Source organism: Tachypleus tridentatus, chromosome 8, assembly GCF_004210375.1.
Source record: "Tachypleus tridentatus isolate NWPU-2018 chromosome 8, ASM421037v1, whole genome shotgun sequence".
Lineage (NCBI taxonomy): Eukaryota > Metazoa > Arthropoda > Merostomata > Xiphosura > Limulidae > Tachypleus > Tachypleus tridentatus.
The window spans coordinates 18,287,313-18,306,244 of NC_134832.1; the positions used below are offsets into that span (position 1 = coordinate 18,287,313).

The window sequence follows — 18,932 nt, forward strand, 5'->3', positions numbered from 1 at the left end:
TTTGAAGTCTGTCTATAAATGCCAAATTTTCTTTGAATCATAACCACCTACCCACCCCTGGTCTCCATAAAATTATAATGTTCAAGTTTCACGTGTTCTTTGATGTCCCATGGTAATATTTTTCTTCCTCGACCTGTATTGTTGTTAGCAAACAAAAAAAGGAAGCTCAAGGGAAATATACAACAAAAAATTAACTCAAATAACAAGTCGTAGTTTTCCATTTAAAACACCAGGGTAAAACTTGAAGACATTTTGAATTGTATGGAGACACTGAAATACTAAAATAAAATAAAAATAATTTAGAAAAAAAAAGAACTATTGTTTTTAATTTTTAAAATTGAGTTGTATTTATGTATTTCTTAACAGAAATAAAAATAATAACTTTTCAGACAGTTGGTTAAATGTTGTCACGTTTAAATTTTCTTTTCTTTTTTATAAATGTTAGAGCAAAATAACATTACATCATGTGTAAAGGTACATCTTGAGTTGCGAAGGTTTTATACATCAGATAATTTCTCAGTATATATGTTCTTGGTCCGACCTTACATTTCTTGTAGACTTTAATTTCTTTAAACAAATACACGCACAAGTTTTAATGAAATGTAGAATCTAAATAGTGAGGATAATTTAAAATGATCTCTTACTATCATCCTCGCATTTCGATCTTAAGAAAATGTTTTACGTAAATGAATTGTTGAAACATTGAAGGAGGGTTAGATTCAAGTCTTTGTCATGTAATATTCGTATACATGACTCAATCAAATAAAGTGTTTAAACTTTAAAACAAAGTAATAATTAAATTATTTCTTATCGTCCACAGATTCCAATCACGAAAAGTTCCACACCAAACTAACGTATTTTGAAATATTAAAGAAGCAAATCAATTTTGAGATTAAAAACAAACTTTTCTCATTTATAAAATGAAACAACAAAATATTTTATTATAAAAATGATGTATTTTCCATACATCAATAATATCATAGTTGTGACGTAAATGATTAGAAAAACAAATACATTTTTCACAAACCTATATTGACACAAAAGGTAGGATCATAGCAACAAATTCAACTCTTTAAACTTATAGAAATAAAAACGTAATGAGTTAACTCTATTAAACCAAACGTCATCATTGTTATTAATACTACGCTGATCATAATTTAAAGTTTATTGAAATTTTATGCTTTTCGCAGTCGTTCAAAATACAATCTTAAGTTTATTTGAACACTAAGTACATATAATTCACGCAAAACACCATATATATATATAGGCTATATGGTCGACGTATAGACAGGTAGTTAGTTGCATTTAATTGTAGTTACAGGTCTAACAACTATAAATTATATATTTGGATAATTATGATTCATTGCCATCATATTAACACAATAAACAAGGGACGGAAAGTTTTTGTTATTATATTTAATACCAAATAACCATGACACGATATTTCAGTCCTTCCCCGCCCCAGTTTTCTCTCTTCAGGACTAAGAACTCCTCGATTGTGACCCATGACCAAAATCAAAATGCTGACATCCATGAGTTTTTAAATAAAACATCTCTGAATATAAAAAATATTATTATCCTTCATAGCTACCAATCATAAAACTTAACAACAAATGTACATTTAAATACATTTCATATTCGTTGATTGTTCAAAAAATATCTGTTAAAATGAAGTAATATCTTAAATGCCGTTGCTAATGGAAGTTGTTGTTTTGTTTTTTTCAGTAGCTGTATTAGTTTCGACGGCAAGTTGATTAACTTACCCAGGTTCTTCTCCCCGACCTTGTACATATAAATTGGTGTACTCTGGGTATCATTATCTTGTGTCAAAAGCGCGAGGTGACTTGTCAAGGTTTTATCGATTTTTTTTAACCTCCGTCGCCAGCTATAAGTTAATATGGCGCCTTCCTGGCGGTACCTGCCTCTGTACATAAAAGGCTCTGTACATTGTGTGCCATACCGCCTAACAATACGTCTCCGAACACTTGGTTACAGAGTGTTAAAAAAATCTTATATTCATTCAAAAAGTCATTTATCTTCATCAGCTATAGGTTGTAGCGGTCTCCTCAGATTCTACAACTAAACAGGCCCATAGATCTGAACATGCGGCTGTTGGGAAACCAGACCAGTCCGCCTGTTTTAACTATGTTAAGAGTCAAACTGTCTAGTGGCTAAGGACATGACAAATCTTGTGTAGATCCTGGGAGGTGATGGTACTGGGAAAACTCGCGTGAACAAGTTGCTACCGTTAGGAGGTCTTTGTTGAAATCTCAGACGCCACGGGGGCGCATACAGGCTGTTGGCTGCCGGTGAGGTGTATGTTTAAACAGGTGATTTAGTAGTTGGCATAGTACAGAGACTGGAAGAACAAGTTGACGGGACTTAGAAGAAGCCGACTGCCGAAAGACTGTCTATGTTACGGGAGGCCCTTGTTCCCCTACCGGTTGCCGACTGAAGGTTGTTCCGACATAAACTCGAAAGGGTCTTGCGTTTACAAAGAACGGGGCTTACCTGATAAAACCAGGTAGTTAGAGCAACCCTAATCAATAATTGTGTGCCCGAGATCCCTGATTAATAGCTAAGCATACCTCGCTCCTCAGTTCTGTCTCTTTTACTGACGTGCTAGACCTTACTGGACAGTTCACTGGTCAACTAATGCCACACTGTCAGGTAGCCGTAGCCGCCATGGTGGCTCCTACCATCCCCGCTACCACACCATGGCGTGTTTTTACCTGCTCTGGCAACCGCCATTATTATTGTAGTGCGTCACTACCGAAGCAATCGTATTGGTCTACGAACTCCACGAAGGCGTTCCCGAGAGCCCTCTGCCTGCAGTAGAAAGTAACCCATCAATCACTATATGTTTGAGATATTAAAAAGAAAATGAGACGAGTATGGTCAGAATTTGGAAGGGACTGAATGCATCTTTGAGCTCAATTCGTAACCTACGCCACTCCCCAACTCTCGTGAGCTGCTTAACGAACTGGCTTCCCACTCTAATCACACACCACCTCACGGTGACGATCAGTCCACGTACTGTTAGATCTATCTAGAGAATGACGACAACTTCGGTAGAGCTTATCTAACCTATATTGCTAGATTTTCTCTCTCCACAGAGAGAAGTGCGTATTCCAACGGTGCTTCTAGCCATTCTACAGAGGACTTACCCTGTTAATACCACCAAGTTGTTAAAGTGTCTTCAGTCTCCCAATACCAACTAACTCGTTGAAGTGCTCCTTACTTCGGCAGGTGACTGGACACCGGTAGGCTCGGGGCAATCTCAAGTGTCGTGCGTGGCGCGTGCTAATCACTCGCGAGTCACCTGCCATGATGCGCGGCTGATTTTCATACAGTATCCCAGAGACTTTAAAAGATGAATCACTTAAGTACGATGTATGCCACTAAACGAAGGAGGCGAAACAGCAAAAGGTAAGAAACACGTTCTAAATACAGAAAATACATTCGGTTGTACTTAGTTCTATGCTCTAATTTATAATTACCAGTAAATGTACAGTAAATAAGAAAATTCAGTTCTTCGGATGATCAAATCTGTAACACGCAATGTCTTAGTTTTATAACTATCACACACGAGATCCTACAATGACCTCCAAAGAAAGTCGCGTGCACCCGTCCAACAGTGTCAGATGTGTTTATTAAAGGACTTCCACGCCAACAGGCGGAGCTGGGTCGAGCAGCTACAACTCCTGCCCTGTAATCCACGCCGTCCCCTCCAGACAAGTCGGTAATCTCAATGTGGTTCACTTTTTGTTACTCTTAGCATTTCCGACTAATGTTCCTCAACGAAAGGTACGCGTGTATATATATATATACACTTTTTGGATAAGGACACGAGAAGAAAACACCACAGAACGCGGGGTCTACCTGTCTTTATTCTCGTGGCGTTAAGAACCGCGTGCCGCATGCGAGCTATGAGCTCTCGCACGCACAAAATGACATTCATAAGAGTAAACATTACCATACATTCTTTTACGAATAAGGATTTTGGTTTGTTTGATTCTTTTAGATCTAAAAAAAATATCATTTGTGGGATTCATAAATATAACGATAGAAGACATCTGCTCAAGATTATGTGTCAGAGGTAGTTACTGCATGTGACAGGCGGGAATGTGCAACGCTTTGGTAGCAATATATGTTTACTAAGCTATGATTTATTATAGAATTTCGAATTCATATAATTATGTGGGTTTGTGTAAAAAACAAAGAGGTTCAACTCAAACGTATAGTCGATTAAGCCGTGCAATCTCACGAGGCTTCTTAAAGATGTAACGTGCTTGTCTTCCCAGGTTTTTGTGACTTTTCTGAAATCAGGATCGAAACTTGCCGCGACATCACGTGTACGATCCTCCTCTCGCACCGATTTCCGCACGTTTTGTAAATCCGCGTATACCTGTAAAACAAATTCCTGTAATTTTGTGTGTTCACGCACTTGTAAAATGGAGGATCCATAGTTTCGTGTCGGAGTCTGCCCTCAGAACATGCAAGCTGCAGTTTAAGACTTACCTGGACACATTATAGGGCTGGATTTCGTGCGTCCCGGCCACCTCCCTTGTACGTCCTAATGCCACGACATGTACTTTTCGTATAAAGCCACATTTAGTGACATGCAAGCTCGGTGGGTTTATACAAAGGAGTTGGTGGGAATAATCCAGACATGAACAGCGACAGGTTCCTTAAACATATTCCACTGCTCTCCTGTGTTTTAGCTTGGAAACTTAGTACCGGTCGAAATTTCTGTGCAAAACACCAAAACAATACGGAGTTTCAAAACCAACCAAACCTGATGCTCTTCCGATGATTAGACAATAGGAGACAGACGCTGCAGTTGTAAGTCGTATAAGAATTATATAGATTTTGTTGAAACTATGTTAGGATAATATGCATGTGAAACGTAATGTGATCACATTGAAACTATAGCAATCTCCTTCGTCTACTACAAGCAGTACGAGACACAAATCGTTTTCAAAGTGATGTATGAATTGTGTGTATTTTCCAAACAGCAACGTTATTATCACCTTTGGATCCGTCTGTTATAGGTCCACACTGTTGATTTGTAAATGTTAATATTTATGTATTTGTTGTTGTTGCTGTTTAAATAAAAATAACAAAAGCACTTAATGATTGTTACGTGAGGATCGATGAGAAGTCTACAGCTTAACCCTAGAATGTTTTCTAACCACTATAACAGAGTTGACTTATTACATATAGCCAAGCAGTTTTCTAACCACTATAACAGAGTTGACTTATTACATATAGCCAAGCAGTTTTCTAACCACTATAACAGAGTTGACTTATTACATATAGCCAAGCAGTTTTCTAACCACTATAACAGAGTTGACTTATTACATATAGCCAAGCAGTTTTCTAACCACTATAACAGAGTTGACTTATCGAATATAGCCAAGCAGTTTTCTAACCACTATAACAGAGTTGACTTATTACATATAGCCAAGCAGTTTTCTAACCACTATAACAGAGTTGACTTATCGAATATAGCCAAGCAGTTTTCTAACCACTATAACAGAGTTGACTTATTACATATAGCCAAGCAGTTTTCTAACCACTATAACAGAGTTCACTTATTACATATAGCCAAGCAGTTTTCTAACCACTATAACAGAGTTGACTTATTACATATAGCCAAGCAGTTTTCTAACCACTATAACAGAGTTGACTTATCGAATATAGCCAAGCAGTTTTCTAACCAGAATCATAGAATTGACTTATTACATATAGCCAAGCAGTTTTCTAACTACTATAACAGAGTTGACTTATCGAATATAGCCAAGCAGTTTTCTAAGCAGAATCATAGATTTGACTTATTACATATGGCCAAGCAGTTTTCTAACCAGAATCATAAAATTGACTTATTACATATAGCCAAGCAGTTTTCTAACCAGAATCATAGATTTAACTTATTACATATAGACAGGAAATTTTCCAACCGATATCATAGAGTTGGCTTATTACATATAGACAGACAGTTTTCTAACAGTATCTATATTTATTTTCAATGATGTGTCGACTTTACGGTCCTTAGATATGATGTTTCAAACTGACGGACATTCTATGCTATTGTTTCCAAAGGACTTTAAGCAGGTGAAGCTCGAGACATCACCAAATGAATGATTACCATCTATTTAAAACCTCTCTTAAACAGAATAAATTACGAGCTCAGACTGTGTATTAGAAGCATCGGGTATCAAAATAGTTATATGCATTTATGTTGTCTAGATTTTTTATGAAGGCTAATTAATAAAAGACCTAGTGATACACATGTTTGTATGTACATCCAAATTCATAATTATATGGTAAGTAAATTATAAAAGACTAGCGAACTTAAAGATTTGTATTAAAATTATACTGTTTTAATATAATACATATATAGAGATTACTCGAAAGAGTAGAATTAGAAATCCCTTTATTATAATAACAATAACATATAAAGTGTTTATATCTGCATCCATGAATATTCATTAAAAATAGTTGTTGCAAACGTTTCCTCGCGCATCTCATAAATCATTCGCATAATTTCAGCAGGCTGGTTATAAACCTAACTCTACAAAGTATAATGAATTGTCTAAGTTTTACCATTGATTTTTTTTTCTGTATATATTTGTGTGTGAGTTTTGGTGCTGCTATTTGTGTAACTCAAATCTTACCTCCTCTCTCTCGCAAATGAAAGATAGTTACAATCGCCATTTTCTGGTACGAACGATTTGGCGTTCACTTCAGCATTCTAGCCTCAAAACGTCTTAAACATGAGGAAGAGGGAAGTTTTTTAAATTGTCAATTAAGATTCAGTTACTGGTAAACCACTTGATAAATGTATTTTTTATATGACGTACAAAGGTCAAGTCTCTAAATAGGTTGATTCATATGCCTCTGGAGCCTCCCTTTCTTACTTTAAACAAAACTGCATTGTATCTTGTAAGTATTACAACAATTATAGGCCTTGTCAACTGCCTGATATAAGCTTTGTTTCAATACTTTAGGAATAAATGTCATACGGACCTGCATGTGCTACAGTTATGAGTTGACATACTTCACAATAAGTCCCCCGAAGGTATAACGGTTTGTTTATGGACTTACAACGCTAACGTACGGGGTTTGACTCTCCGCGGTGGACACAGCAGATAGCCTGTTGTGGATCTGCTTTAAAACAAACAAACTTCACAATAAATTTATTTTATGTTATAAACACCAGATTGAGCTACTTTCCATCGTACTTTCACTTGACTTTAGAAGTTGAGAGCAGAAATGTATTGAATATATATATATATATGTAAGGAAAGGCAGTACATGTACATTTAGTTCTATATTCTCCTATCTCACCTTTCCAATCTTGGTTTTTTTTTCATCAACTAAATTAGACATGAAAACAACGAGGTACCAGGTGTATTTTATAATACAAATAACAACCTTACACAATCTATCAATTTTCGAGTTTTCAGCGTCCACGTTTCTTACACGCATAAAATATATGTGGGCATAAGCTTTCTAACCTCAAATTCAAATGCCTCTTGGTGCAGATAGCCAAGTTGCTTCGCGCCAATAAACGCTAAGCAACCAACCAACCAGTTGCCTGTCGAACAAACGAAGCTGTTGAAATAATATTGGATAAGTCTGTGCACTCAAACCTAAAATATGCACAAAACTTTTAAAGTATATGTTTACTGGTACTCTAAAATAATTCTAATATGCAATTTGCATCTGTATGAACATATATATATATAAGTAGTATATATACCTACTCATACATACATATACAAGTTATATTTTTACAGGTCAAACATGTATAAACTGTAATTTTTAAGCAGCTCCATATTATTATGACTATCCGATCCGTATGTGCGTATTGTACAACAAAGCAAAGCCAGACATATATAAGAAAAGAATATTACTCACCTACAACGGACTGTAATTTGTAATGCATACGATTACCTTGATAGATTTGTAAGGCCTTTCCCTGTTTCATGCCAGTAAAGTTCTCTGTAAAGAAAAACTGCGGCACTAAACAGCTTTAAACTTTTATATCGAAGTAAAAATAAATATTTAATGCCATAAAACAGTGAAAGGGTTTATCTCGACATCTCGCAAAAGAGGACAAAGCATACAACTTTACAATCAGTAGGTAAACTTGATGGTATAGTAAGAGCGTTTGATACAGCAGTAACTTGTAAGTATCGTTACTTTTAGAATTTAATTTCGCAACGCAGATGTGTCATCGAGCCAACGTTTTTGTTTCTTGTTATCTTTTTTTACAGATATGTTTAAACGTACGCGAAGAATTGGTAGCGAAAACAACACTGAAATTACAAATACTCATTCGTTTATGTGTGTGTGTTTTTATTCTGTTTTGAAGAATTACAAGTTCAAGAAACCTGTTAAATGAACAAAAAAATCTTACGAGTTTTTTTCTCTTTTTTATTACTTATTGTTTCTAATTTTCCTCGTAATGTACTAAATACCCAAGTGCATGTTGGAGAGTTTAATTATACATCGTAGTTCGCGTATTTCTAACAGAGAATGAATTGTTTTTCTTTAGAATCAAAGAACTGCACCATGTTTAAATGATATAATTCGATTGCCCTTTCAAATAATCTTTAAATACACTATTGATTAGAAGTCACATTACACTTGTACATACTCTGTGTTCAAGTGAAAATATACAGAGTGATTCAAAATGAGAATTAATGTTAACCAGATCACACTCTCCTCAAAAAGAAGGAACCTTCTTTCTGGACCCTAGAATATCCTACATTGTTACTAATATAACCCTGGTAACATTTACTTAGTTACGTACCTGCACGTATTTTGTAACCAGTAACGTATCACCATTTTCTGCACAGTTAGCTCTCATTAAATCGCATCAGTAGTAATGTTTATAATAGTTCTTAATTTATACATGTATTACAAACGCAATTATTAAGACTATATTTACATTGTCGACTGGTAGAGGATTAAAGGTTAACCTAAATATCCTGAGATATTACTGACGTCACAGCCGATAATATCATTTAGTCAATGGTGAGGATGCTCAACTGATGACTATAGGCTTTAGTTCCGATATATAGTTCTGATATATCGATTTATAGCAATACTTTCATATCATTTATTTTTAATTATTTTAGCTACGATTTGTGAAATATTTTACATCATTTTAGCTGTGATTTATATGAAGCTTTAAATTATTTTAAACGATATTAAATTAAATTATTTTACTTCTGATCTGAGTATGTATGTATAAGTATTCCATATATGTACTCATGCATACCTACATACATATACAATTTATATTTTTATGGGTCAAACATGTGCAAGCTGTATTTCTGGTAGCTTCATGTTAGTATTACTATCTGCACATGTATATTTTACAATAAAGCACAGCAAAGGTTATAAAAGAAGAGTATATTATGAACGTACCTCAAAAACGAGGTATTTAGTATCTGATTTTGTGACAAAGATAAGACCACACGAGATCATAAGTGACTTACTTTAAATATTCAAATTAAATATAAAGTGATTAGTTTTATCCCATGTGCAAATATTTATTATTATTTACATCAACACTCCATTTCTCTCACATAGTTAGGGTTAGAGTCATCACTGTTTTAGGACCAGTTTAAATTATAAAATAATAGTTTTTTTTCTAGAATAATTACAACATATAGATTGTAAGCTGTATTATTCACACAGCGGAAAATATTTTTTATCAATATTACTAAAAAACGTTCGTACTAATCAACGAGTGTTGATAAAAACAGGATTTATATTTTATGACAACTCAAATATTGTTTTTTCATTAGAAAATTGGTTGTATAGTGTAACCAAGACCAATTCTGTATATGGAAAATCACTTTGTAAAGCTGTGTTGATTTGTAGCCGTTTCAGGGTATAGATTGTGTAGAAGCTAAATAAAGTTATTCTATGGTTAACTATATAATGAGTCTTTATGAATTTTATTAACTTATTTTCTTTGATAATGATGAGAGTATAGCTAACCACTTGTCACAGAGAAACGAAGCCAAACAAGCTAGTGTACATCAACAGTTAGAGCCAAGCTGGCTAGTATGAATTGCTGAGTAAATTGAAGATTAATTAGTATGTTTGCAAATGGAATCAGACTATCTATTGTGCATTAACAATTTATTATTAACTGAATCCAAACTGACTGATATACAGAACTAGCTGATCCCATACTGGCTTGTTTACGCTTACAGATAGAACCAGATTGGCTGTTGTGCATTAACAAGAACAACCGGATCTGCTAGTATCTTTAGTGCTTAGTATAATTATTTGTATAGAATCTATTTTGAGTCGGTATATTTCACAGTGATCTAATTAAAATCAGTAAATTTAAGTATGCAACGTTTTGCCATTCAAACGGCTGATTATTGAAAACATTTGGAGATTAACAACAAAAACAAAACACAAAATCAGTTTCCGCATCCTAGTTAAACACAGAAAGTTACGAACTGTAATTAATTGCAAATGGAGAATTTTCAACGATAAGAAAATATGACTGCTAAAAATACACATCTTGGAATAGTTTGCTAACAAATGCCAATGTTAAATCAACATCTCCAAACATTTGATATTTTACTGTACAATTTACAGGATTAGGAGCAAGTTGTCGAGAAATTATCTTGAGTAATCCAAAGGATTGGGAAAGAATCTTCGAAGGATTACTTATAGAATCGGAAGAGCTTCTTCGAAGGATTACCTTAAATGATGTACAGGGTTAGGAGAAGGTTTTCGAGAAATTTTTTTGAATGATGTACGAGATAATCAAAGTGTTTTCAGATGGTTGCCTTGGAGAATATAAAGGATTAGGAAAGACTTTTTTGAGGGCTTACTTTGAAGATTGTATAAGATCAGGAAAGAGTTCTCATGGCTTTATCTTGAGGAATGAACAGAAATAATAAAATCAGAAAATAAAGACCTGATTTTGTGAAAACACCAAAAAAGACGAAACCACATGTGATCAGAAATGACTTCCTCTGAATATTCGAATAAAATAGAATATTATTGGTTTTATCATATATACAAATAATTATTACTTACATCAATACATCATTATTCTTACACAGTTAGGGTTAGAATAATCGCTGCTTTAGGATCATCCTAAGTTGTAAAATAATAAAGTATATTTATAGCATACGGTTTTTTAAGCTATATTCTTAACACAGCGATGAACTGTTTCACTGTGGTGTGGCTAAGTATTTTTACATCATATAGTGGCACACAAAAATTTAGTTAAGTAGCACTTTCATATGTGGTTATATAGATGTGTATACTTAAAAATGACAACCTTCACGTTATTATCTTTACTTCTAACTTCAAACTCTTGGCTCCGTATTTACAGAATGTTATTATTTAAGCATGCATTTGAACTTTTAAACTTTCATTTTAACTCTACACCATGCTAATTTTCCATGTATACAGCAGTTGGTCTATGGGCATGTAATCAAAATTTCTCTTTTCACATTTGCATGATAGTATAATGTTCACCTCTTCGCCCCAAAACGAAATTTTACAGGTGTTCGAATATTACATACACAAAACGCTTTTCCTTGGTTAGAATATTTATAACATAATTCCCAGACATATGGAAAACAAAGTGTTTGAGAACTGATAAAATTAACCTTGTTTTATTTGATAAGTGTGTAGCAATTTTAATAAATTAATGCTATACGCTAATTACATTTTAACGTTAGTATATTTATCAAGGTCGATTATGTTTCAAAATGGTGACATAAGTATTCTGCTGAATGGTGGTATAAGGCAGGTATTTTGGACGGTTTAATAAATAAATATTCTGTAGAAATTATTGCTAAGGTATTACGAAGTCTGAGAAGCGTAAAACTGTAACAATTATATTTATCATTTCGTGTCTTTGTTCAAAAAATGACTAAAATTTTTTAACATAATTTATCCACGTAAACATGTACTGTGTTGAGTCTTAGATATAATAAACACTGATATAACATAGTATAAACTGATATAAGCATTCGTTGAAATAATGTCTTCGCAGAAGTTTGAACAGACGCAGTCTGGTGCTGGCCACTTACAGGCACAGTATCTAAGCAATAATTATCTTCCCAACAGTTTAAGCAGACGCGGTCCAGTATTGGCCACTTACAGACACAGTATCTAAGCAATAATTATCTTCCCAACAGTTTAAACAGACGCGGTCCAGTATTGGCCACTTACAGACACAGTATCTAAGCAATAATATTCTTAATATAAGATTAAAACAATAAACGGCGTTTATGCATTATCAGAACAAATTCTTGTATTAGTGTATGAATAGATGTATCAGAGTTTGTTGAAACATGTCGTCATTTTGAAACAAAACAATTAACGATCATTAAAATAGTTATTTGCTGGTCTTATTTCTGAATTGTTATTATTATTACCGAATTCATCTGATATTTATTACTTTACGTAAAGAAAGGACATTTTCATTCGGTATTGTAAAGTTTTTTTTAGTAACCATGAACCTCAAATCAACTGTTTAAGGTTCTTTCTTATCTAACATCTCTTCAGTAACACAATTTTAGAAGAAGTTGGTACTATTGAAAAATAAAACAACAGCCTCAGTTGAAACCCATTCGTGAGCCTTTAATTAATCAATATATATATATATATATACATATTCCAGGAATTCGCTTCAAAGAAAATCTGTTATCTACCACGAATCTATACATTGACTTACACATAATTAATGAGTTTTACAATAGGTTTGTATATCAGTTGTTTTTTTTTAGAATTTTCATGTAAAGCTAGCTAGCTATACAAGGGCTATCTGCACATATCCGTCCTTGATTTTTAACTGATACATTGACTACAGCAGAGAAAGCAGCTTTTTTTAGTACGACATGGTATTATGTTATCTATAATGTGACATTTGTTTTTTAACTGTATAGAAACATTATTTAAATAAAAGTAGATTTTTTTGTTTTAATTAAGCACAAAGCTACACAATGGGCAATCTGTGCTCTGCCCACCACGGGTATCGAAACCCGGTTTTTAACGTTGTAAGTCCACAGACATACCGCTGAGCCACTGGGGGGCAAAAGTAGAGAAACCTTTATATCCAAATAATCACTATCACACATATTTGTTGCTCAGGGATTGTCATTTGAGTTCACCAGTTATCATTTGATGCAATCTGTCATTTTATTTCTATTAAATACCACAATAAGGATAAAAAAAGTTATTTTAACCAACCAACCATAATCAAAACTTTCTTTTTCTTAACTTGGACAGATGCTGGCCTTCTCGAACAAATCAACATTAGGTTTCGAAGTATTCTAAACGTAGAACAGGAAATGAACACAAGATAGAATGCAGCTTTAATATCTTGATCTTACAAGTTAGCATATGCTTACAAATTATTATTGATTAACATTTTAAAGTCAATTGCTTACAGGAAAGACGAAGGAAGTATTAATACACAAAGGTTAATTATATCTTAGTGTTGTGAAGCTGACGTGTAAGATACGATTTCTATATGCAACGGCAAGCTGTAGTTATTTCACTCATACGCTCAGTTATGTGTATGTATATATATATATATAAAGAGAGATAGGGAAGAAGTGTAGAGGGACTGGTTTATATCTAAATTAATCTATAACGTTTCATTTCGTTTGAATAAAATCCTTTTCAGTGCATTTTCAAAATAGCAACACCATTAGGACATAGTAATCTACAGACTATTTTGAGTTTCGCAAAGTTAAACGAAGGCTCTCTACGCTAGCCGTCCCTAATTTAGCAGTGTTTGACTGGATTAAAAGCAAATAGTCAGCATCATCCATTATCAACTTTTGGGCTACTCTTTTTTTACCAACGAATAGTGGGATTAACTGCAAGTTAAAACGCTTCCACTGCTGAAAGGGCGAGCATGTTTGAATCGAAAGATAGATATCATTACTATTGGTGGAACTCATGCGATCTTGCTGGTGATTGGATCGAGTTTGGAATGATTTCACTTGTACAAGTTTTGAATCTTTTAACTGTCTGTACACATAAAATGTGTGTACATAAAATTTTATAAGATAGATATCATTACTATTGGTGGAACTCATGCGATCTTGCTGGTGATTGGATCGAGTTTGGAATGATTTCACTTGTACAAGTTTTGAATCTTTTAACTGTCTGTACACATAAAATTTGTGTACATAAAATTATTAATCAACATTTTTTTAGAAAGCAGTGTCATTTTTTCATCAACGTCTTTATTATTTACGTCAAATGGCTTTATCTCGTATGTTATATTATATCACCTATAATACATCAAATAACTCTATCCTGTCGGTCAGATAACTTTGCCTATAGTTCAGTCATCTTTATCTTGAACATCAAATAACTCTATCCTGTCGGTCAGATAACTTTACCTATAGTTCAATCATCTTAATCTATACATCAGATAACCCTGTCTTATAGGTCAGATTAGATTATTTCATCCTATAGGTTAAATGATTTTAATGCATACATAAGATAGTTTTATCCTGCAGATCGTATTACATTATCCTATACATATCTATGAAATTTTGTATTTTATTTTGCAAATCATTTGGGTTTGTTTCAAAGTTCATCCAATTTTAAGACAGCAAAATATATTAGAATAGCGCATATCTGTAGAAAATCCGTTTATGCAGTACTGCTGTTTATACGTGCGTTTTAAGACTGACAAATTTGTTTCTCACACAACCATTTACTACAAATGTTTAATATTCGTGTCTCAAATAAAGGATATAATTTCTTGAAACAATAAATGTGTCGAGAAAAGAAAGTCTATTTTGAAACCAAATTATGAACAGGATTTAGTATGTCGTTTAAAAGTTCTATTATTGACGTGGTCAAATTCCTCCCAGGCCGAAATGGCGCATTGGATCTTGTGTTAAACTCCGGCGTAGTTGGCATGAGCGAATAAGAATGGTGACACATCACAATACAGATTAGCCCTCTTATGGTACCACCCATGCAGCTACGTGGAGTAAAAGAACTACAGTAGAGTGTCTTATTCAAGAGTATAACTACTGGACGCAAGTCAACTTGAGGGACCGGCATGGCCAGGTGGTTAAGGCACTTGACTCGTAATCCGAGGGTCGCGGGTTCAAATCTCCATCACACCCTTTCAGCCATGGGAGCGTTATAAAGTGACGTTCGATCCAACTATTCATTGGTAAAAGTTGGTGGTAGGTGGTGATGATTAGCTGCCTTCCCTCTAGTCTTACACTGCTAAATTAGGGACGGCTAACGCAGAAAGCCCTCTTCTAAATTTGTGTAAAATTCAAAACAAACTAAACCAACTAGAAGCCATTGAGCCACGCTGCCTCCTTCTATTACACTAAGATAAACATCAAATACTATATGTCGTTCGTTTAAAGTTAAGCCACCATCAAACTAGTCTCTAAACTATGGAATATTATCTTATTCTATTCAATTGATCATTATTTTGTCCATTGTGATTCATATTCATGGGGTACCTTTGTCTCATATTTCTCCGTGTTTAAATTAATTCCCATGTTTTTAAGTCCAGTGGATATATTTCTTCTGTTTTCTGTTTACCTTCGCAAATGTGCATAATTAATACTATCTTCGTGGTCAACAGGTTAATTATAAATATGTGTTATCTTTACTCACTCATGTTTTCCAAGTTTTTGTGATAAAACAACCACGAACACTACAAATTCTTCCTATAGTTTCAAATGGTTATCATACGATCTAGTTCATAGAAAGCCAATTACATTAATCTTATAAAATGGCCTTGTGTGGTCTAAATAACTAATGTACAGCGTAATCAATACTGATTACTTATGGTACTAACGCACTTGCTGTTGAGGTGAAAATGTTGCAAGGTGTGGAACACATCTCTTTACAAACTATTTTACTGTACTTTCGACCTTCTAAATATCTTGAATATACCTAATGAAATAGAAACCCTATAACCCGAGCGCTTTCGAAAGGTGGACTTTTCTTCTTCAGTTTGCCCCTGAAGAAGGAAGGTCCACCTTTCCAAAGTGCTCGGATTATCGGGTGTTTATTTCGTTTTCACCCGAATTTTATTGTATTTTCATGTTTTATGCTCATATTTCACACCTGTAAGCCTTCCCTGTACTCTGTGCATTTTTCGTCTATCTTTGTATTAATCTATCTATCTAGAATTGGGGGCTCCGCCCAAGAACAGTTACATATCGCTAAATTTGACAGACCTAAAATGTGAGTATTATTTCAACTCCCCTGCACACGTACACACACGCATTCATACCGTTGAGGGGAGTAATTAAGTTTTGTGCAGCATTAATCAACACACCTTCCATACCTGCATAGCCCGACCGCTTCATTATTGGGAAAACTTAGCGAGGAACGGTAATATTCCAACATTAATAAAGTTCAGCATATGCCGTCCAGCTTACGTCGTGTGTATTCAGGTGTTTCTTCTTTAGTAATTGCTTGGCTGTTGTTTCTTTGCAACAGCCGATTTCTGTATCGATTATGCTTTATATCTAGCATAACACTACAGAAACTACGAGGTTTGTTTAATTAAGAAAATAAAACAATACATGAGAAAGAACGTTTTGAAACTTTGGAGATGTTTTCGAGTCTATATAAATTCTATTTGACAAAGACACCAAGAACTTGTATATACAGTTTGGTGTATAATGTGTGATGTAGTGTTGTGTCTCTCTTATTTTCTGTGTCGTTTTCCACTTGTCTATAAACATATGTTCAGGTAGCTCTGCACATTTATTATCTATGTAGCTTAAATTAAATTGTTTAGACCTGTGAAAATGATACATCACTATGTTCGTAAAATTACATTTAGGGATGTTTTTTATTTTATGTTTATATTATTTTGTTTTCTTATTCCCAACTACTGGTAGATTATAATGCCTTGAACTACTTATAGTTCAATATTTTATTTCATTATTGCCAACTATTGGTTGAATGTAGTGTTGTGTTCTACTCACACAAAAATCAACATTTTGTTTTATTTTTTCCAGTTATTAGTTTAGAGTGGGTTTGTGATCTTCTGATCCAAAAATAATCATCATATTTAATTACTGCCATGTATTAATTATATTTAGAAGTTATATCATATGTTATATAAATATCTTAGTTTTATTTTACAAAGTTCATCGCTTGGTTTCCCAGCGGTCTAGCCATATGGTAACGTGATATTTTTCTATTTCTGCTAATCACTGACTGAGTGAAATCATTAATTACCTCGTACGGACTTCATAATTCTGTTTAATTGCTGACAGCCTTCTAGTTTAGTTACGTGAATGTTTTATTCCAGAATAGTCCCTTATCTTATAAATTCCGCTTTATTACTGGAATATTTTATAAATACTGTACATTTTATCATATAAACATGAATGTTAATGATAGTGAGAATAAGATGTGCTGGTGAGTAAAGGATATTAGACAGACAGTCAGCTATACAGATAGTCACATAGAGGGTATCTCAGAACTTACAACAAAATTTTGTTGTCAGTGGATGACACTGTAATTAAGTCAATTAATAGTTTTTGTAACGGGTTTTGAAAATATGCTATATCATAGTTGTAATTACCAAGTCATGGAGGTAAAGTATTATTGTTTCACATAGACAAAAGACAAGCACACCTGTCAGCACAAGCGTAATCATTGAGTATACAGATACGGATTGTTGGCGGAGAGAAACGTCACTAAAAGTCCATTAATAAATATAAAACCAACTACTGTTGCCCAGAAGCTTTCATTACCTGAGTTTCACGCGGTGCAGATGTCAATGTTTAACAACGCAGATGTCACATCCACAACCCTGGCAACATGACCTCACAGACGCGAGAATAATGGGCGACACGGAATGGTGAAAAAAGTGAGAGAATAATGAAACAGAAGGGAATGTCTGTGATTATAGTTGACGGTGAAAATCCATGAAATCGACGTACATCACAGTATGCAATTAGTATTAAAGCAATTTAGATCTGGGTATCATATTACCATGGTAAAAAAACAACAATAAGTAATGCCATTTGCTTTAGCTGTTGGTTTTAGTACATATAAACCTTGATAAAATTATAACGATGAGTAAAATAATAATAAGACATGTTCATAAAACTTAAGTGGTCGTAGAATGTATATAGAAACTGAGTTTAATTAGTCGCATCATATAAAACTGGAAAGTTCTTGACTTGTCTTTACATATCTATAAAGTTGGATTGCAACTAAGTGATCGTAATATATTTATTATAGCAGAGAGACTAGTTGTAAAATATATATTAATTGATCGCTTACGTCAAATTATGCCATTTTTTGAGTGTAAAATCCATAGTTCATCTAAATAGAAAAATATAGTTTACAATATTTCAGTCTATGCATTTCAGTACTTTACTATCTCTATTCGTATAATATGAACATATCAGTTTTTCTTGTCTAATCCTTACAGAATATAAACTAATAACAAGACGTTGAAATAACATTCACAAGTACACCAGAAATTTACCATGAATGAGGTCTGAACATAAGTATAAATCTTCAAAATTGTTAAAATTTAAATAAAATACCATGAAGTCTATGTTGCCAGTTGTATTAGATTTCAAGTTTTATAAGTCTATATCTATGCAAGAAACCAAAGTTCATACTGGGAAAATAGTCTAGTCAGTGAATTAGGACTAAAACAAATTACATACATGTCAGTTACTCACGTGACAACCACAACCTATTAAAGTCGCAATAGAATAACATATCTCAGAAATGTTATAGGCATTGTTTGGCATCGTAGGTAGTATGAAGTCCTGGAATACTGATCGCTCTGGGGAATGTTATGTATTCATATTGGGTATTTAAAATTTCCAAAACGAGGATATCCTTTATCCTTAATGGCATTAGCAAAGGGGAATATGGACCAACTCGAG

The 18,932-nt window shown here is 33.8% G+C and overlaps 1 protein-coding gene across 3 annotated transcripts in view; it reads left to right on the forward strand.

The window, feature by feature from the left end:
* Positions 1-1,592: 1,592 nt before the first annotated feature.
* The window catches only part of LOC143258602 (uncharacterized), a 206,216-nt gene continuing 188,876 nt past the window's right edge, over positions 1,593-18,932 (forward strand). For 2 of the 3 annotated variants that reach the window (XM_076517802.1, XM_076517801.1), the window contains exon 1: positions 1,593-3,429. In XM_076517802.1, the coding sequence (XP_076373917.1) occupies positions 3,374-3,429 (56 nt within the window). In that variant the 5' untranslated portion in view covers positions 1,593-3,373. Of the gene's footprint in view, positions 3,430-3,798; positions 4,846-18,932 lie in introns of those variants that run through there. The other variant, XM_076517803.1, reaches the window with a different exon arrangement.